Below are 21,453 nucleotides of genomic sequence, written 5' to 3'. Positions count from 1 at the left end.
GGAAGAGCGGCAGCACTAGCGAGCGAAAAGACCTTCGTGCTGCCTCTCACTTCAGTGTGAATTACGCGACGAGAACACAGCTCACACGAAGCTATCAGCCCTCGGTGCACCTAGACTCTGTACTCATCGGAGATCGCTCTCAAGATAGGGCCTTCGCGGCCGGGCTCAGATGCGGCATAAGCCGCCGGAGTAGAACGGTTCCTGCCACCTTGGGATAGGCGTAAGACGGCGGGCTTCTTCCCTGCCTTCCCTCCCGTCGCACGCGCGCGAGTTCGAGCCGCCGTCCTCTGCACACCCTCGCACGTTTTCACTTGCACCCAAAGGACACGGCACGCGGCCACGACGTTACGAAACTTGGACTTTATGTGGAACATCACGTGAATAGCGATAGGGACGATGATGGCGGAAATGCGCCTGAAGTGTTGATATAATAGCTATCGCAACAATAAATGCACTTGATGAAAGTTAATCGTTTTTATTTCTGAAACATTTAGGTTATAGCTCTCTTTTTAAACTTCTAAGACCATTACTTAGCGTCTATTTTGTCTAAATATTTTCGTTAAGCATCGGACCAAAGTGAGATAATTTTCACTCTGAGAAGCATCTCACTTTAGTTTCACGCAATCAGCACATGGGACACTTAGAAACAACTTCTGAGCTGCCTTGTGTAATTTCTCTCCGGCGTACCGGCGCTGTACAGTCTTAACAAGGATGTAAACTGGCAAACCCACGAATAGGCACCCTATACTGAATGCATATCGCACGGTTTCAGCCGTTGAAAAGAGCGGGAAAAGAATAACGGTCAGAGAGACGCCAATGTTGACAAAAACGAGCCAAGTCGGCACTCTTACGGGCCTTGCGGCGTCTTTCATAGTGACACGGAGCCTGAGCATAGCTACCATCACCACTACAACATTGAAGCAGTAGAAAGTCATGGAGCTCTTAGCAAGAAAAGTCACTGATCCAGTCAGAGCAAATGGTAGGGCAATGCACGTCTTGAGCGCAATCGCAACGACAGGGAGCGACGACTTGACACTGATCAAGTTGATGAAAGATGGCAGGTGCCCTTGGCGAGCAGCGGCCATAAAGAGTCGGCTGTTGGTGAAGAATATGGCACTCAACGTTCCAAATGAGCAAATGCAGACTATGGCGGGCACAATAATCTCGCCCGCCGTGCCCCACGCCTCCCGGGAAAAAGTTGAGGCCGTCGCTTCAGAGGCTGCGATGCTCCCGGGATCCAGGACGACAAAGTAAGCCGCGTTGGTCAGCACTACCAGCCCGGTTACCAAGACAGTTCCGCCCACGACAGACTTCGGGATAATGCGCGATGGATCAGACATTTCTTCGGCCATGAAGACGATCGATGCGCTGCAAACAAGCGGCGAGAATTTTGAATCCTGGCATGTTCTCAGAAGTCCTGCAGGTTACAAAGCAATAGCACGTACAAAAAGTATGAACCACGGGTTAATTGAACATGGTTGTGTTCCTCGCTTCGTAGGTGTGACAGTTGTAATGTGATAGGTGCACTAGCGTGTCCGCTTTTTTACCATCAGAGCGAGCATTTCACTAGAAGACTGCATTTCTAGACAGCGAGGTAACTGTCTTCTTTCATGGCAGCATGCTTATTTTGCCAAAATGTGTGCAGACAAATTACCCTACCGCAATAAAGAGCGATCGATGCTCCTGATTCTTACCTTCCTGCTCCTGGGAACAGAGCTATTGAAAATGCTGCGACCAAATTTCCTGGGGTAGTGTGACCGTTCAAGGAGAGCCTGTTTAGCAAGAACGGTGCTGAAAATAAAGCAAGATCTGAGGCACTCGTGCAGTCTCTCCACTCAGCATTTGAACTCGCCGAGCGTGATGGCGCCAGACAAAGCATGACCTCTGAGATCACAGGTTCAGCAAACACACTCTGCGCTGCTTTTATGTGTAAATGAATGCGTAGCACTGCTTAGTTTCACGCTAGAGGCTGCAATACAAATCACCAATTTTCCGAAGTCGACACCATGTGAGGCTAAAATGCATTATAGCGCGCAGATACAGACGCTGTTATTGTTACTCAAGACGCTCTTATTGTTACTCAATGATGCTCTGAAGACCAGTTTTACATTATTCTGCTAGCAATTATATGGACACTCCAGGTGCATTTCTGCCGTCGCCGCCATCGTCACTGTGATATTCCGTATAAAGTTCAAGGGCGATAACTTCGTCCTCGCGCGCAGTATGGTGTATGGGCCAATGAAAGCATGCGAGGGTGAGCCGACGATGACGGCTCAATGTCGCTGCGCGCAAGGCCGGAAAGCGGGGAGTGGAGTAAGCGTGCCGTCTTCCGTCGCGCGCAAGGCACTTGGGGAAAGGGAGAGAGAGGGGTGGGGGCATTCGACTGTGGCAGCTGTTACATATGCTACACGTGGGCCTTATACTGAAAGCGATCTACGATTAATACAGGGTCTAGGTTTTCCGCTCGTAGCTTCGTGTGCGCTGTGTTCTCATGCTTGGTTTGTGTTCAAGTGAGAGGCAGCACGAAGGTCAATTGGCTCGCTGCTGCTGCCGCCATTGTTCACGCCACCGTATTGACAGCGAACGTCCGCGACCAACGAGGCCATGAAAACAATGAGGGTAGATGCGCTCATGTTGGCCTGTGTGCGCGTGACACCGTATTTGTTGAGTTGACAAGCGAATGTTGAAGAGTTTATGTGGCCGATAAAGGTAACGCTCTTGGTTTTCAGGGTTCGTCTAGAAGACATAGATCGATCTCACCCCTGATTAAGAAGATGCGAATATGCTCAATAAGCTGAAATGCATATCCATGACTGGTTCATTGAATGACACGCTTGCTTATTTCGGCCAATCAATGTGGGATTCAGTGAGGTAGCCGATATTACTTGTAATGTGTGAAAATATGAGCTTACCTCGAACGCACCATACGGTGCCAGTGATGATGATTCCCAGAAGTACAGCAAGCTTGAGCGCGAAAAAGATGTTTTGAGTTTTCATGGAGGCCTTCAAAGAAAACACGTTCACCACAGCTGCGAGTTCTGAAAATACAAAATGGAAAGCAATCCAATAACTAACACAACTTATTCAATTCTATACTCATAGAATAACTTGATGATTATATTACGGTAGCTTGTTGGCTACAGAGTTGGTCGGCTAAGGTCGAGAAGATGGGTTCAACCACGGCTGCGGAGGCTGCAATTCGATGGGAGCAAAATGCAAAAACGTTCATATCTTTAACGCCCACCTAAATGTAGGTCCACGTTCAAGAACAAGGTGGTAAAAATGAATTCGGAGTCCCCCGCTACAACGTGCTTTAATCTCAGATCGTGGTCTTGGTGCTAAATACCCATAATTTAGGTGTGATCGTGACCGCTAATATGTTTGTCCACAAATTATCCCACACAGCCAAAAATGTGGTAGAAGCTTCCACCAGCATGTCCACAGGAATTTTGCACATTGCCTCTTTAGCACATTGTCTAACTTTACGGCAAAACACTAGCGTAACTGAATTGACACTAGTTTAAAGAAGTTATACATCAAAATATCGGCCAAGTTTCAACAAGCTTCAACCAACAGCGCTAAGGAGGTACTCCCTTCTTGCTACGCCTGTATTTACGGCACCTAGTCGTAACTATCGTATATCGTATCAGTCGCATTGCGACGACTGGACGATCAACCGTTGTCTGTGCAGGTGCTACTTCAAATGTTGGGTGGACCAACTCCAATTCAGGGGTGGCCCAAGTTGAAATTTGAGGATAGCTCAACTTAACTTTTGGAGTGGACCGACCTAAAGTTGGTAGTGGGCCAGTGTGAATTTGGGCGTAGGCCATGTTGGAATTTCGGAGTGTGTAGGTCAAATTTGGGAGTAGGTCAACCTAAATTTGGGGGTGGACAAACTTAAAATCTGGGGGTGGGCCGAGTTAAGTTGGGGGGTGGACCAACTTGAAATTTGGATGTGTGCCAACTTGAGATTTTTGGGTGGCCCAGTGTCCAACTGAACGCTGCTACGCGTCCTTAGGGCTATAAACACCTCGCGCGCTAGCGAGCGCGTTTTTATTGGACCTTACCAAGAGGATCTTCTCGGAGCTACCACCGGATGTGGACGTGAGGTTTGGAGCTCTCGCGTCAACGGCAGACGATATAGCGTCTCACACACTTGTTCTCGACCTATTCCGACTTCGACAATAGACGCTTCTCGCGACCTTCCTCGGCGACCTCAAAATCACCACCTATGCAGCAGGGACGCTCGATGCACCCACGAGCCACCTTGCTCGAGCTAAGCCTCAGCGTGGTCAGGCTTGGCTTCCAGCTACTGCTGATCTTGTCCAACACCGCGAACATCCATTGACCGCCATCATGTAGGTGCAAGCCACCAACCGTAGGGATCCAGCAACAAAACGACATCCAGAAGACCCGCGGATGGACCATGGCCCACCACCCGTGGTCTACGGGGCCACCGCACTGACGCTCAGTTTGACTCAGCTGCCCGCAGCCAAGAGACACATCGTTTGAAACTAATTGTACCACGACAAGCCCACGGCCCCCACCTCTGACCATTGATAATTTCAGTCATCCTGAGCCCAAGAAATGGTCTCACGTTTGGTGAGTGGCCTCGCCACTCTTTGACTTGCGTCGTTGGCCTCGAGGCAACCCTGAAGGGGCAAGAGGTCGACGAATTTCACCTACGTGTTCAACCCGCTCAAAGCATCGCACTCATCAGCACGCCAAGCGATTGAATAGCGACCATACTCAACAACATGGCATCGCTTATGCTTGGCCCGCATCGCTTCCCCACTCAGCATGCCTCACCTCTCCCGATCCCGATAATTCCTGCCAAAGATTTATCACAGGTCCCGACGCAGGGACTACACAAACTGAACTTTTAGATCACCTGCTGGCACCTGGGGTGGGAATCTTCCGTGCTTGCATGGTGGGGCGATCGGCCATGGCCATCACTACATTTGCTGGTCTCAAGGTACCGCATTACGTGAGGTGTTATGGGGCCGAGTAGAGATGCTACATACACATCCCCAGGGTCCAAGTCTGGAATCTGCCTTACATTGGGCCATCGGTCGGACGTCTGCCCAACGCCAAGCATCAAACGCTGCACCACATGTGGGACTGAAAACGCATCCAACACCGAGCCTCACCAGTGCCAGCCCCTGCCGAAGGAAATCTCGGGAAACACACCACCATCGAGAAACACATCGACGCTCACAGAATGACACAACTCGAGCCGTTAAGCCGGACTCCCATAGGCCGACATTTACTCTCACCGCTAGGCTACCCACAGCACTCACGCTCTACGAGAACAAGTTCCCGTCCCTCAAACATCTGAACCATAGTCACCATAGCAATATACTTGCAGAGCATTATAATGGTGGCCGCCATGCACATGCTAGGTACCTTTAGAAATTCCTGACTGCCCAGCTGGAAGGCATCATGTATTACACCGACGCTACCCTCAACGATATTGCGATTTGGAATAAAGAAACACAAGTGTCAGTGGTGCTGAAAGATCAGAGTAATGTCTCTTCGTGTAGGGTCTAAAGCGGGGCTATGCTCACGGGGGAGCCGTTGTCCATAGCACTTGCGATCAGCCACATCGTCACCGACAGGACCAGATCCCGTAAACACGTCCACATCATCATTACAGACTGCCACGGCGCATCTCGAGCCTACCTCGGGGTTCATGATACTCCAGGAAGCTGATCGCGCCCTAGCCAGCGCACGAAAGCTCCCCACAGCTCTAGATCCTCAATATCACACATCAGGCTGATTTCAACAACTGGTCATGCCTCACTGTCGGGCAATGACTGCGCTCACGCGCTTGCCCGAATACTAACCTACGGGCCACTGGCAGTAGTGCGACCAACCCGGATCGAGCCTTCCAGAGATTGCCCAACGTATACCCTGACACTCTAGACTTTTACAAACTAGGGCACTTGGGATATAACTCCCAAATCCTTCTCACGGAAAGAAACCGTCTCCCGAAGACGGCTTCAAACCAACTCTCATCCCAGCCTTCTCCTTCTAAACAAGTTTTTCTCATCCTGATACCCCACCACCTGCCAAGGCTGCGGTGCAGCACCGACGACGTTCCTCGTCATGGTTGAGTGCCAAAGACTACCAATCAGTGTTGCGAAGTTACCCACCCGGAATTTGAAGGACTCCGGAATCTTTACCTGTTCTCTCGATCCCGGAATGACATGTGAATAAAATGGTGACAGCGCTTGGAGTAATGGAATGGGAATGTGAGTGAGCGCCATTTGCCCGGAATGGAATGGGAATGGATTTATGTATTTTTCCGAAAATAGGGCTTTCTTTCGTCTACGCGCAGTTGTTTTTTGTCAAAATATGCCGAAGAACCAACCAACCCACGTTTAAACATTAGTAAGTCAGAGCCTCAAATTTAACAATAAAGAAGTATTTTTAAAATAGCTTGGCTGATTATAAGCAACGCGCTTACTACAATTCTGTCCTTATAGACTGAGTTTGCGTAACCACGGCTCTACGCCGTTTTTATCCGTCGTGCGTAACTACGGCGGTGGCATACTCCTCGTCCGCCCCCCTTACGCCTTTCGATTTTTTTTTTACCTCGGCGGCGCCTTCGCCCCAACCGCCTGTTGCCTCCCCACCTTACACTTCTTTGTTTTTGCCTTTCTCGCCGTCGGCGACACGGACGTGTATTCGAAAAAGCGCTTCTCTAAGTTGTGATGCCTGTTGATGCTGGCGCGATGTTTGTGTTCACTGCAAGCTTTCGCATACCAGCTTGTGCGCCGTTTCACTTCGTACTCATCTCCCCCTCCTCCAATCCTTCCGCAATACTGTCCTCCCTGTCTAGACACACGGATGCCTTTGCCCGAAACTCGGGCGACGAAGGTCTGCTGGTTAGCACAGCACACAGTCGTACACAATGAACTGTGCGCCCTCTCCCTCCATACATGGCGAGAGAGAAAGAATTCACTTTTGAAAGCAATGCTTCACGAAGCCAGCCGAACCAGGGGAGTCCACTAACTGCGGCCACGGCGGTGCCTCCCCTAGCCCCGACGCGACGATTCCAACCAAAGAAAATCCACGTTCGCTCTGTTCCAGGGAGCTCTGTTCTATTGCAAATAAAAAGCGCTTCCGTAACGCACTACCACACTGGCTCCTGCGCTCAGTGGCTCACGCGCGCAGTAAGTCCGCCATCTTGGCACATTGGAAACAATTGTTTTGAGATTACCCGCGAAGAAAACAAACAAGCTGCACGCTGCAAGCTTTGCTCCGTAGCTATACATGCGGCAGCCAGAGTTTCATCTAGTTTGATTCGGTGCCTGAAAAGAAAATCCGAACATGAGTACACGCAACTAGAGAAAGGGCTGGCAAGCCAGTCGAAGATAAAATCGGCTTTCACCGCTGAGCTTTGTCCCTGTTGATCGAAAGGCTGCTCTTGACGACGCCATAATCAACATCATTTACGATGGCATGGAGCCCTTTCGTGTTGTCGGGAGGGAGGGACTCAAACAATTCGTAATGGTAAGTTTGACAATATCATAAGCTGCCTTTCATCAAAGTAACTGATTTGTATTCGTTCACATTCAGATCGCCGTCCAGGGCTACAAGCATCCATCGCGGGATGACCTGCCCGGGAAAGTATGAGCGCTGCAAACCAAGATATCATCGTCTCTGCCGCGAGCGAAGTACGTCTGTATCGCACTAGACGTGTGGACATCGCGGTCTACGGAGGGCTTCCTGGCTGCCGAAGCAACATTCATGGACAGCGACTTCATGGCTCACATATACCTTCTCAGTGTCACTCGCATAACGGGGAGTCACACAGCTGCTCGGATGCGCTACGAGTTTGACGCAGCTTTGCTGCAATGAAACATCGCTGACAAGGTGAAATATGTGTCTTCGTACAATTTCGCCTCCGTTAACTGTTTTTATTTCATTTTCCAGCTCCTTCGCGTGGTGACAGAAAACGCTTTGTCAATGATAAAGGCATTTGCATTTACCGGGTGGGTGACTGAAAAGGACGATGATAATGAAAATTTTGACGACGCTCCGTAATGATTAACCAAAGAGTGTTTAAGCGAGTTCCATCAGTTAGAGGAATTTCCATTTGGCTGCGCCGCCCACAGCCTGCAGCTTGCCGAAAAAGACGCCATTCGGCAGTTATGCGCTATTAAATAACATTTGTTTCACCTTATGTTCATTGATACGCCGTTCATTTATTACTATTTTCATGAGCAATTGTTTCGGCCAAGCTTTGTCAAATAATTTGCCATGACTGCATTGACAAAGAATGTATGAATGTAATAATTGCAGTTTGAAAAGAAAGGGCAGACAACTGTGCTTATTACAGTTCCGGTGCTTCAGAGCTTTATTATGCAACCAGCCCCAGCTTATGTTTAGTCGAATTTGCGAGCATTTTTCGCTTTTTCATATCGCGGTGCATTTGCTGCCATGGCCGAGGTAGCGAACTCTGCTTCCCTTCAATATGTGGCTGCGGATCATTTTTCTGCCGCAGTCCGGGCACCAAGCTTACATGACCTTGAGGTCGGCTCTCACCGCATCAATCAGCTGTTCTGAAATACCTCTAAAGATAAAAACAATACTGGGTCATCGTGTAACGAACGCCCACGGTGCAGCGAAGTTACGTTTTAAAAGGTTTGCATTTATTTGATTCCTTGTGCAAGCTATTTTGTTTGTCTTATTGTGTTTGGTGCTCCTTGCTTTTTTTTTTCTCCTTTCGTGGTCTCCTTCTCATTATGAGAAAAAAGGTGAGGCGCGCAGACAGCACACAAGAGAAGTGGACAACACATGCGATGTCCACTTCTGTTTTGTCCTTTCTGTACACCTCACCCTTTTTATATAATGAATACTGATCAACTAGCTCAGCTGTCTGTCGTTCTAAGTCTCCTTCTCCATTTTCTTGATTACACCCTCCTCCCTTCCCGCCTGGGAAAATGAAATCCTGCGTGCGTCACTGTTTGTAGTACAAATCGCTCTGCCTATAAACACACTTTCCCGGCATATAAGACCAGTGAGTGAGACGGCAGTCTGCTGCTAGTAGGTTTATTTGAATTACACAGCCAATTTCATTAAGATAATGCCAGCAGTAGTGCCGTGGCCATGGTACGACTTGCACGACATTTATTCCTGATGAACCGGAAGATGCAGCCTATGCATTAATGTGCACTCAATTTATCGTAGGGCTGGAGAAAACTGCTGTGTCTGTCGCCACTTTATTTTGTCTAATGCAGTCTTGAAGAGTGTCAGATTGTCGTCGAGTGTAATTCCATCATTCTCTTTATGAAACCCTATTGCATTGCATGTGTGCCGTTTGCGCTACTTGTGCTTGCAGTGGCGATATTCACTAATTATCTTCCTCGATTTCCTTTAGGACCCAAATGCCGAGTAAGTCGTACAAAAATGCGGTGCCATCGTTGCATCTATATGCAAGAGCACCACCGACACGGAAGAAGTGTTGAATGTGGCTGGTCTCCATTTAGAATCTCAGAATGCCACGAGGTGGAACTCGCAGCTGCGAATGATGAGAACACTCATTACCACGTTTTCGAGTCATTCGGGCCTGACAAAAGCTCTGTACGCGTGCATGAAGGCTAAACTGTCTAAATATGAACTGAGGCTGGCGATGTACTTGATTGAGCTTCTACCCCGGTAGAGGAAGCCACGGAGTTGCTGCAGAAAAGGCACGAGACAGCCGGGCTCTTGCTTAGCACGTTGCGAAGTATCGAAGTTTCCCTTGCGGAAATCTTAAGCAAAGTCGCACTTTGCAAAGAGGCGCCTAAAGGCCTACAGCTTAGCCTGGAGAAGCGGTTCGCAAGCACGTGGACCTGCTCTGTGTTTTTTTATGGGTGCCCTCTTAGGCCCACCATTTAAGCCTTTTGTGTTCAGCTGCAACAGCCGAGCAGATGCATTCTGCTGTGCTGGTGGGGGAGGGGGGGGGGGGAGGGCTCTTTTGTTAGGGTAGGACAGCGCCAGCGCCGTCGCCGTTGCAGACTATGAAGCAGGGCCAAGCAGACTGATGTTTAAAAACATCTGGCAAAATGAAAATGCCACCAAGTCAATATGCCTGGATCTACTGCAGGGTAAATTTCTCTTTACCTTACAGGGGAACCTTGCGTAGACACGGTTGAGCCCCTGACCTATTGGAAGGCGAACGGTAGCCGCTTTCTCTTGCTTTGCCGCCTCGCAAGGGCAGTTTTCACTGTGAATGTGACGTCAGCTGACGTGGAACGCGTGTTTTCTGCGGCATCATTGATAATGACAGCAAAGCGAAATCGGCTGTCAAGCACCTCTTTCGATCAGCTCATGTTTGTTAAGGGCAACACATAGTTAGGTAGACGGCAATTGTTTTATCTCACATTTTTCTTTTAGAACTAACCGCTGAAGCAAACATCATTTGCACTTCGGGCTTTCAAGAGTAAACGGCGAAGCGCCCATTCAGCTCATGACATTTTGTTTCCATATTTCGAGGAATAAAACCAAAATGCAGCTTCTTTTTGTACCTTGCACTGCTTGCGACCTTTACTACAGTATTTAAATATCACGACGACATCTAAGCGAAAATACGCTATGTCGTCGTTCTAGCATTACCACATTTAAGCTTAAACAATATTAAAACATCACAAGCCGTTAAAACATGCTGACTATGTAAATACTATAGGTAGTGCGAGAACTGCCCCTATGGGAATTAGTAGTGTGGTTGTACTGTAAGAGATATGTCACCAAGCTCCTATCCCTTGGCCATAGTAACATGTTTTGCGTATTTTTTCATTTCTTAACGCGTCTGATGACATCAGGTTAATGGTAGGTTCATCGGTAACTCGATAAAACTACCAAGGTGCCTTTCCTACGTCGAGGAATTACAGTAGTGGAATTGAGCTGCGCGGCCATTCCCGGAGTGAGGAATGGCCGGACGGTCTTTTTCATTCCGAAGAATTCAAAGGAATGGAATTGCTGTAAGTTCTCATTCCTCGTACTGGAACTGGAATGGAATGCGGGCGCCCACAACGCGACACTGGTACCAACGACGCATATCTGTGTTCTGAAGTTCCTCCAGCAAACATATGCGTAGTGGGACTCCGTCGCTCCGAGCCTCAGGTCTGGCTGGCCCTGATACCCCGCCAACAAGTGCGTACGTTGTACGGCAGGGGTGGTCGTGTGCACCGCATCTTGAGAAGAATTTGCAGAGGGCTAGACATCAAGGGATAGACATCAAGGTCGATCCGAATAGGTCGCCAAGCTTCGGGTGAAAAGCGAGTCAGAACGAACTGTCCCCGAGATCAGCAAGGGTGGTTACGGGAGCAGTGATTGAAGGTTACAATGTTTGCAGGCGAGAGAGATTGGGAAAGAACACTTCTTTTTAAATGAATCGAAACACTGATTCATTCAGTGAAAGGAAATTTTGTTAAATTTTTTTATGTGCGTGACATCAAAGAAAAGACAACTCTATTTTATTTCATTGTTGTCGATAAATACATTTTTTTCAGCGGCCAGCGTAAGAGGGGGCGGCGCGTTGACGCCGCTATCACTTTCAATGCAATGCAGCTGTTGAGTGCAGAAAGGCGTGCTCGTAAAGCTGACCTGTTATAATACGCCCCCCTGCCACGTTGTGCTGGTTTGCTTGTTGATAATGGCTTGCGTTGGACAATGATGTCCCTAAGTGTACTGCCAGATTCACTGCCAATATTTTGACTTTTCAGCAGTGCTACGGTAACAATTTAGTTTAACCTTAAACGAGCAACATCGCGTGCTTAATAAGAGAAAGTACGCTAATTGTGAGCCGCATTATATGTGGTCGAAGACTGTAGTGGGGAAAGCGTACTCGAAATAAAAAAAAGTTATTTTTTTCTGATCGAGAATTTGTACAATAAAGGGCGCGCCGTTTATGATATGGTGCGTATTAATCACCAGACCCTGCATTGTTGAAGAATCGATATCAATTTATTTCATTTCTTCTTCTTCATTATCTACAAAGTCCAAGCTGTAAAAGCTGCAGAGGTTCAGGAAATGAAATCAGGAGACTTCGCCGACAAATGCACAGGCACTGCTCCTGAAATAAATTAAGCGCACATAAACAGATCGTGCTGCGTAACAAACAGTTGCGTAAATGCTTAGCGCGCAGACAATCGAACGTTCACGTGCAACCATATGGCTCACCTATCACGCACACTGTCACCAAAGCTGTTGCTCCATGCGGCGGCGGGCAAGTACCGTAGACCAAGCTGAAGGCGTATCTCGTAAACGTAAGCCCGTTCAGGGAGACGGCCACAGGGTCCGTCAGCAAGAAGGTCCACAGATAGAAGAAAACCAGTAGTTCGCCTGCTCTTCCCATGGATTTAGCGGCCGCGTTAACGTACTCGTAGGGCCCGCCGGCGGATGGTAGTAACGTCCCGAGTTCGGCTATGCAGAGCGCATCTGTAAATTCGGCAATAGAGGTCATGTTACAATGGGATGCCGAGCGCATATATGTTTGCGACAGCATTTCGAAGGAAGGCTCAAGTAGGAATTCACCTGTGCAAGCTTTGCCCTGCAACTTACGCCTGTGTTAAACGCGCAGGACTGTATCTTTTACGAGCTCTGGATAGTGGCTGCTTGCTTTAAAAAAATGGCGCTCGTGGAGTTCCTTGATGTGACTTCGTACATACCTGAAGGTTGCCCGTACATGTATCAGGCTAAGCTCGTGGTCGGGGCACCTGCAGTAGTAGACTGTAAGCCAGTTTCCACATATACGGGTTTTTCTGTGCCTGTGAAGGATACCCTCATATCCCTCAACATGTGCGTTTCGCATTCACAAGCGCCTTTTATCGAGTTTGGAATTCACAATACTCCACCCTCAGTAAAGGTGGATGTTCACGGATCCAGTTACGAAATTTTGTCCTTCAGGCAGGAATAAATATGTGATTGAATTAAGCTATACTTAAACCCTGTCAGTAAAACCGACCTTTCGACAGCATATTTACTGAATAAACGAAGTTAAAAAATTTTTTTCTGACCTAATATACATTTGGTTGCAAACTCACCATAATAAGTGAAAACATTTAATACGACAACCACGTTATTAGCGCATGAAATAATAGCGCACGCATAATCTAAGACAGATAACAAGTAGCAGCCCTCTTCGCGATACTAATCGACAACATCCTTCGGCTCCTCCTCCTCTCAAGACCAGAAAGCAGATGATGACGACAAGCTGCAGCCCACATCTCCATGTTTATTTATTGCCTGACACATAAATGACAGAACTCACTTCGTGTGAACGCACGCTAATAAAGCACACGTAGAGTTTATGCCAAATAATAGAAGTGTGGAGATTTGACAAATTTAGCTACATCGCTAGCGTTGCCTAGGCTGTCACCATGTTTAAAGCTGATTTAACGCTGTCGGGAATTTGACACTTTCAGCGTATTATGGGCTTGCACAAAATCGCTTATACTTTCTCTCAAGCACTGCCCCTCGAGTCATAGCAAGAGCTGCCCAATCTGTGTATATAGCCGTACGTTAGAGAGCATTAATGTGAAGCGCCGTCTGCGCACATTCGCGAAAGCTGTTATTGTGCGGACGTTTCTGTGTCAGTGACCTATTTATAATTGTGTATTAAACAGTATCGCAAAACTGAGGTTCGCAGACATAATTTTGAGTTGGCACCATCGGGTCTACCACACTGCCTAAATAAAACACTCTTACACCGGACAATCACAGACTTATAAGGAGTAAGCTGCGAAATATTTCCTACACACTCACTAAATTGCCTTAAACATTCAGTATAGATGTTCTTGCTAAAGTTACGCATTACTTTAAATACCTAAAGTTCGCGCACAAAATGCTTGACGCAAGTTCGTGTGTAGGTACTTCCAATTTCTCAATTTCTTGATACAAGATAATTCACTGTACATTTACGTTATTATGCATTATTGCTAGAAATGATGTTCTGTATCTTTATTTTATTATTTTTATGCTCTTCTATGCACTAATGACCTGCCGCTAAGACCATTCAGCTGTTGGCAGGAGCCCAAACAAACAATAAACAATGAGGGTGTGTCAAGGGAGTCTTGTACAGCATTCTACCTTTAAGGGTTGTCTGGGAAAAAGAAAACATGTCGCATTTTGTTTTATTGGCAGCATATCTCACGGCCACTTTTTGATTCTGCCAATAAAGCTATCCCATGAGTGCGTTTTTTTGCGAGCTATGCGGGCTTGCGACCATGCAGATCTAGATCGCGCTTCAAGTCCGGCTCCTCGTCTGAATCCTACCACCGTAAAGGAAGGCCTAATTCACAAGGTTTCTTTTCACAGGCCATGCAAAACTATATGGAAGTTGGTTGATCTGGTATTATTTCCTACGTGCTATTTTGCTATTGAGAACGAAGGTAGTACAAATCAACAAGACAAGGAAAAGAGACACAGCAGTAACCCTGAAACGGAAGATCAACACCTTGGCCTTTTGTGCCCCATCCTTCCCTGGTACAATATTGCCGCGTGCAAAATGTGCCTCCCGTTTAAAGTCAGCGCTGTTCCTTACTCTCTTGCTTGTTACGTTCGCGCGGTTTTCTTCCTAAAAAATCGCACTTGTCCCTGAACCTCACAGTAGATCGTTGACAATTCTGGCCGCAAGTGGGCTAGAAGCAATCGTATCGCAACATTTGGTTTTCCAGTTGTCGCTCCCTGAAGCCCGTGTCTTTCTGACAGTATAAGCGAGCCACCTCTTCTCTGTCGGCTCTGTTGGGACCGCTTGACCACCGCGCTTCTGCAGCTCGCGCGACTGTGTCAACGAAATGTCTGCCCATGTGAGAGGTAGAAACACTAATTGAGTTTCCGCCCTCTGCGCTATGCTACTGGGTGTTGAGTTGGGTGTCCAATTTAAATGCTTGGAATTGAGGACGCGGGATTACCTGAAGTTTTCCCATACTTACGAGCTAGAGATGCTAGTCCTCCTGTCATCCAGACCAGAAGATCGGCGCCGCCGGAACCGGCATCCTTGTAGACAATACTTGGTGCGATGAAAATCATAGAGCCTGTAACATTGGGCAGCATAACGAAGATGCCAGGTATGAAACCCTTGCCTAGTAGAGGTTCCAGGATAGTGTACTGCACAAGAGAGTGACGTTCGTGTAGTTATTGCATATCTGCCATTTCTGTTGTTGCATTTCTGCATTTCAAGGTAAAGTTAGTGCATTTTTGTCACTATACCCCTCCGCAAATGACCGAAAATGGTTTGTGCCATGCCGACTTTGCCTGCTTGTTACGCGACGCCATGAAAAGCACCACACCTCCACATATGGTACAGTGTGTTCACACTGACTATGCATAATTTAGTCGAAAGAACGCCAAACTTTTCTTTTTCTGATTTTACGCCTATTTACGCAAACAAATTCTTCTCTCTGTATACTCCGATCAGACAGTGCCAGAACGATGAGCGGTAAGGCATCTCATATTCTTTTCGATATAGGAGTCTCCAGCTCCCCCCCCCCCTTCCCAAAAAAAAATCTAGTATTGTGTGGCACATTAATCATCTTCAATGCGCACACGTCACGTTTACGTGGTTTTTTCGAGGTTTTGTCACGTCGCCCGACAGACAGGCGAAATAGGCGCAGCACGGAAAAAGTTTTACCAACAGCGGCGGGCTAAGGGCGAAAGAGGCGTATAATTGGAAAGGATTATATTTCTTCTTTTCGGTCCACCTATCCACTCAGGATGTTATGTTACTCCTAAAGAGACAGATCTTCGACGTTAAAACAAGAGACGTTCGAGGCATCCTTGCCCTCGATCTCACGAAAGCATTCGATACCGTCTCCCGCCGCTTCGTACTGGAGTCTGTTGCAGGCCTCGGCCTCGGCCAGAGATTTCAGGAGTACGTACGCTCCTTCCTGAAAGACAGAGAAGCCCGACTGCGAGTCTTAGAACTTAAGTCGGACCCTTACACGCTGGGCTCCGTCGGAACACCTCAAGGCTCAGTCATCTCTCCATTACTATTTAATATAGTGATGAAGGGACTCGCAGACAAACTACGAGACATCCCGAACGTAAACTGCGCTTTATACGCAGATGACATCACCATTTGGACCCCGGGAGGCTCCTTGGCTGACATGGAGCAGGCATTACAGTCTGCCCTAGATACCACGGAAGACTACCTACTAGACACAGGCATGAAACTATCCTCCAAGAAATCGGAACTCTCACTATTTCGCAAGTCTTGCCATGGAGTCCGCTACCTAACTCCTCTAGACGAACTGCCGATCGCACTACACACAAGAGACGGACAACAGATTCCGCGAGTCGACCACATACGCATTCTTGGGCTCCTAATCGAAGCCACCGGATGCCACGGACACACTATCAAACATTTAACCACCAAAACCGAAAACATGATCAGACTCATCCACAGAGTCTCGGGGCGCAGAAAAGGTCTCTGCGAAGATAACCTTTCGCGCGTATACCACGCATTCCTTATGAGCCACATTAATTACGTCGCCTCTGCGCACAACTGGACGAAAATAGAAAAAACGAAACTAAACACACTCATTCGCAAGAGCATCAAACAGGTCTTGGGCATTCCACAAAGAGCAAGTACATCAAAGGTTGAACAACATCGACGAAGTGATCGAAGCTCAGACTATGGCGCAAATACTACGCCTATCCTCGTCCAAAGCCGGTAGACTAATCCTAAACGAAGCTAATATATCCCCATATCTCTATTTCGAGCATGCGATTACCCTACCGAGCGAAATTAGAGACAACTACAAGGTCTCACCATTTCCTAGAAACGTCCACCCACAACACATGGGCAGGCGCCGGGCCCGCGCCCGCGCGATTCTCGATCGCACCGACGCGGATCGCGAAGCCACCGCATTTGTGGACGCGGCCCAGTACGGCAACACATCCACTACACATCCAACACATCCAGTACAGCAGTCGTGGACGGTAACCGAACCTTACGATCATCCGCATCGGTTAAAACGACCACCAGCGCTAAAGCAGAACAGATAGCCGTAGCCATCGCCATGGCAGACCCCACATTTACTCATGTCCTCACGGACTCGCGTGCCGCAATTCGGGCCTACGAAAGCGGCAACGTATGTAAAGGAGTGGCGCACATACTAGTAGCGAGCTCAAAGGAGAGCAAACGACGCCTCTCCTGGTTCCCCGCTCACATGGGGAAAGACATTCACCCGCGGAAACGAAACCTCAATGAGACGGCCCACGACCGTGCGCGAGAACTTGCCCGCCGCGACGGTCCCACGGCCTCCGAGGGGCTGGACATTCAGTTTAATGACCCGCTACTCACTTGTCACGAAATCACCTTATACTATCGAAAAGGCAGAATGAAATATCCGCTCCCGCACTCCAAACTCGAACGCGCGCAGGCGGCCGCGTTTCGAATGCTACAAACGGACTCGTATCCGTCACGAGGCCTACTGAGTCACTATAACTCAGACATCCCGGCAAATTGTCCAGACTGCCAAGAACTTTATTGCTCACTCTCGCACATGCTATGGCAATGTACCGCGTTACCAAAGGGCCCTCTCTCTAGTGAGCCCGAATGGGAAGAAGCCCTCAAAAGCCCGGACCTCAAACTCCAGCTAAAGGCCGTCCAGAGGGCCCAAGAACTGGCGGAGCGTCACCACGTTCCCGTCCCGACTTGGGCGTCGCCTACGGTTTCGGCCCGAGGAGCTCCCCGTATGGGATCTCTAACGGCTTAAAACTCCTCAGGACCTCACCGAAGTTCTTGACTGACTGACTGACTTTTCGGTCAACTCATGCATAATCAAAGTGTACATGTCATGCCAGCTGGGTAATACCGTGGTTTTCATGATGTCGTGTGACAGACAGGCAAAGTGAGTGCAGCCACAAAATCGTTTGAGCAGTCTGAGAGGGCTGATTGCCTAAACGGCACAGAAAAGTTTGGAATAGCTTTATCTTATAGCGCCCCGGAATGGAATGGTCTTACGTTATACGGCCGTTGACGTTACAGCGCCCCCAAGCAGTTCTATTAGATATTTTTGCCGCAGGACGTTCTATCCTTCGATCCATATTTGTATGACCCAATTTATATATATGTAGACTTGCAACTTGAAACTTGAGTACCGGCTCCATATGTAATGTAAGCTGTAATAATCCGCAGCTAAACCAGCGCTTGTGACGGCGCCAAAGTTGCCCTTTTGACCATAAACAGCGTGTTTGTCAGCGGGCGTAAAGAACATTCGATCTCAGCCTCTGTACGGGTGGCAAAAATTGTGCTTTGTGTTTTTCTGAAAGGGGTGAATAAAAACAATCAATGCCAACAAGAAAAAGCTAAATTTCAAAATCACCATTAAAGCTAAGAGAACAGTAATGATTGCTCTGTTAAGGCTTACGTACTGTCGGGAGCTTTATGAAAACGAACCCGTGAGTGCGCAGCACATAACCTCGCACGGTGCCGATAAGAGCGGTCGAAATCGGTCGATATACGGTCGAAATCGAAAACAAAAGTACAGAGAAGGGAAGCCTTCCAGTCTCCAAGCAACCATCCTCGGGAAAACGTCTGCCGACTAAGTTTCTTTGGCAAATTCGTTTTCTTGAGAAAATTCAGGGAGAATGATGCCCTATGCACGAGCCTTTGTGCTGACAATCAGTGCTGCATTTTGCTTCGTCATGCCGCTGTTCCCGACATGCAAGATTTTTGAGGTGAAGTCTGCTCATTGTGCTATGAAGTTAGCATGTGCGAAAGGGCAGCTGTCCCAGTTTGTTCCTTGTGTCGCAGACTTTGCTTATGGTATCCCTTCGACAGGTGGAAAAGCTTATGTCTACCAAACACGCTGATAATTAAACGAGAGGTTTCGCGAACACCTCTACAGCGTGTCAAATTGAGTGAGAGCCCATCTGGGTGTTGATTGTAAGCAGCGGGATTGCCGGCCTGAGTTTGATAAGTATGAATTATTAGCAAGAAAGAGCAACAAGATAACATGGGAAATAATGGAAACCCACAAAAGATCACTACTGAAGGAGAAATGTTCCGCTGCAACATATATTTTGCTATACGAATAGGAATTTACTTACTCGTCTGAAAACTCATTGCCGGGCAAGGTTACTATTCGCGCCCTTCATGCTTTACAGGTGACTCCTTTATTGTGTCATTTCTCATGTTCGTTTAAAGCTTTTGTTTTTCACCTTTGACGATGCGTTTCAGGGTATTAACGTTTGTCTGTCGCAATAATAATGCACATGTTAGACTGCGCGACTTCTACATTGTTTTGTCCCGTTACCTTCGTCTGTTTTCCTAGCCTTCTGACAGATCGAATTTGAGGTGAAGAATTCGTTTTGCTTCTAGTAATAGCACCAGTAGTAGTAGTAGTAGAAGCGGTAGTAGTAGTAGTAGTAGTAGTAGTAGTATAAATGAAAAGGATGATGATATTAGAAACAACGTTACACTACACAGTCTTCGGTTAATGAAGGCGGAACTTTGAGCCACTTGGGTCCGATATGTTTGAAGAAGGAAAGATTTTCAGCCACTCGTACAGAAGTCATGCCTGGTGCCAGCATTACGCTTACAAGATTTTGTCAATCCTCTTCCAGTGCCCAGTTGAAGAGCGAAAGCCCCGAAGGCCTTTGCGATGTGCGGTGGGCAAACACGAACACGTAGAAAGTAGCCATAAGTTTTTGCTCGGCACGTAGTTGAAGCGATTAGGCTAGCGCAGAAGCCACATTTGCTGCTTGATGGGTAGTAACGTAAAAAAGAGCTCAGTGTAGGAGAAATCAGGTTCAAGAGGGGGGAGCTTTGAGCCAGTTGTTCCAACATGTTCTGAAGTCCACTCCTTCATGTTACGGCCCGTCTGAAGTCGCGGTTCTTTTCCTCTTTAAACATCTTCGGTTAATGTTATTTAGTCATTCAGGAGGGCGTCGTATTTTGGAAGCATGTTTTGCAGCATGTCATAGTGTAAAGGGTGAGAGTTGCAGCTTAGCGCACGCGTGGAGTAAGAACATTGCCCAAAAAAAGTAAGTGCATTGCAACTTCAAAAAAGGAAACACTCCTTCGGATAATCAAGCTCTAGTTGCGTCAACAGATCAAATTTTCATGTGGTTTAACATTGCAGAAACAATCTAATGGTGTGTGGTCAATTCACGTCGAGCTAAAGTATTTTGTGCAAGTGTCAATCGGGAATACTTAGTTGCACAAAGATATACTCTTTGTATTGTCAGAGATAACCACGGACGCTTCAACGTGAGAGCTGATTCCGCAAGGAATGTATTCAACCGATAGAGTCATTGTTCGAAGAGGTACTCTGGTATTCAGTACAATTGAGATTTTATACAAGACTCCGAATCAAGTCTTTGCAAAAGAAATATCCGCGTCCTAAAAATAATCTCAGAATACAAAAATAACGTTTCTTTTAGGCAATGGTCATGTGTTCCCTCCCGGTTTTGATCAGATCATTGATTAGAAAAAAATGGCCAGGCTTAGCTTGGTTAAGCCAAGAATGCGTTGCATATTGCGCGGTCTTTTTTTTTTTTTCACGCGCCGGCGCAGCGCCCCTAGCGGGAGGAGCGGGAGTCAGGTGGTGGCTGCGGCCGCGCGCGACCGCACGAGTTGGGGCCCAGCTTTTCCTCCGGCTGTCGTGACGTCACGTCACGTGGTTGCGCTAAAGGTCAATGGTGGCTGCCCGGCCGCGCCCAAGGGCTGGAGTGAGTGATTGCAATATGCAACGCATAAAATGTGAGGTAGTTTTCAAATGGCGATCTGGAACGGTAGTCCAAATACTACACACCGTTATATTGCGCACCTGCTTATGTACAGTTGTTTGACTGCGTTAAAGCCGGAGGAGGACCAATTGAACAAAACGAAGACACTTCAAAGAGAAAGACCTGTTGCTGGCAACGCAACCTGCTTATCGAAATAGTGGGGTGTTATTAATCTGTAATTCTTGCAATATGAAATCAGCAGATATAACCGGTTTCGAAGAATAAGTCACCTCTTCGTTATCTTCTACACTCCTTAAAGACTCTCAGTTATGTGGACCCACGAATGTTCAATCACAGCCACTTTAGATGTTTAATAGTCCAACCTCGTTATAACAAAACGGGACATACCAAGGTATGCGAAATTCTCCTTGAAATGCCCACGAAAACCCATGTATTGATAAGCTCGTTTTAACGAATTAAAATTATCCTGCCAATGGATATAACGAACTAGATTTGTTTTAGAAATCAAGAAACAGCGGGCCATTGCACGCCGAATACGTCGCTTTTCACGTGGTTTGCCCCACATTCCGTGCGGAAGTCCAAAATTCCCGCGTCCGCGCGTTCAATACGCTGTCGAGCAGCACGGGTCCTTCTCGTAACTGCGCGTGCGGCGCGTAAGATGCGCCTCATTATCGCCATCGAATTTCTCACATTTGGCGCGCTGTGTTCTATGCCACGTGTTGCTCGAACACGACCCTCTTTGTTGGCGTCACAGCGTGGAAGCTG

General features: G+C 47.6%; 1 protein-coding gene across 1 annotated transcript in view; it reads right to left on the bottom strand.

The window, feature by feature from the left end:
- Window positions 1-443: 443 nt before the first annotated feature.
- Window positions 444-21,453, bottom strand: part of LOC140213442 (uncharacterized) — a 74,308-nt gene continuing 53,298 nt past the window's right edge. Inside the window, exons 7-10 of the mRNA XM_072284666.1 lie at window positions 14,925-15,099; window positions 12,172-12,429; window positions 2,913-3,038; window positions 444-1,417 (exon numbers count right to left, since the gene is read on the bottom strand). Of these exons, the coding sequence (XP_072140767.1) occupies window positions 606-1,417; window positions 2,913-3,038; window positions 12,172-12,429; window positions 14,925-15,099 (1,371 nt within the window). The 3' untranslated portion in view covers window positions 444-605. The remainder of the gene's footprint in view (window positions 1,418-2,912; window positions 3,039-12,171; window positions 12,430-14,924; window positions 15,100-21,453) is intronic.

The sequence above is a fragment of the Dermacentor andersoni genome, chromosome 10 (genome assembly GCF_023375885.2).
Source record: "Dermacentor andersoni chromosome 10, qqDerAnde1_hic_scaffold, whole genome shotgun sequence".
Lineage (NCBI taxonomy): Eukaryota > Metazoa > Arthropoda > Arachnida > Ixodida > Ixodidae > Dermacentor > Dermacentor andersoni.
Note: the sequence above shows the minus strand (reverse complement) of the source record. Positions and strands in the feature narration are given on the sequence as shown.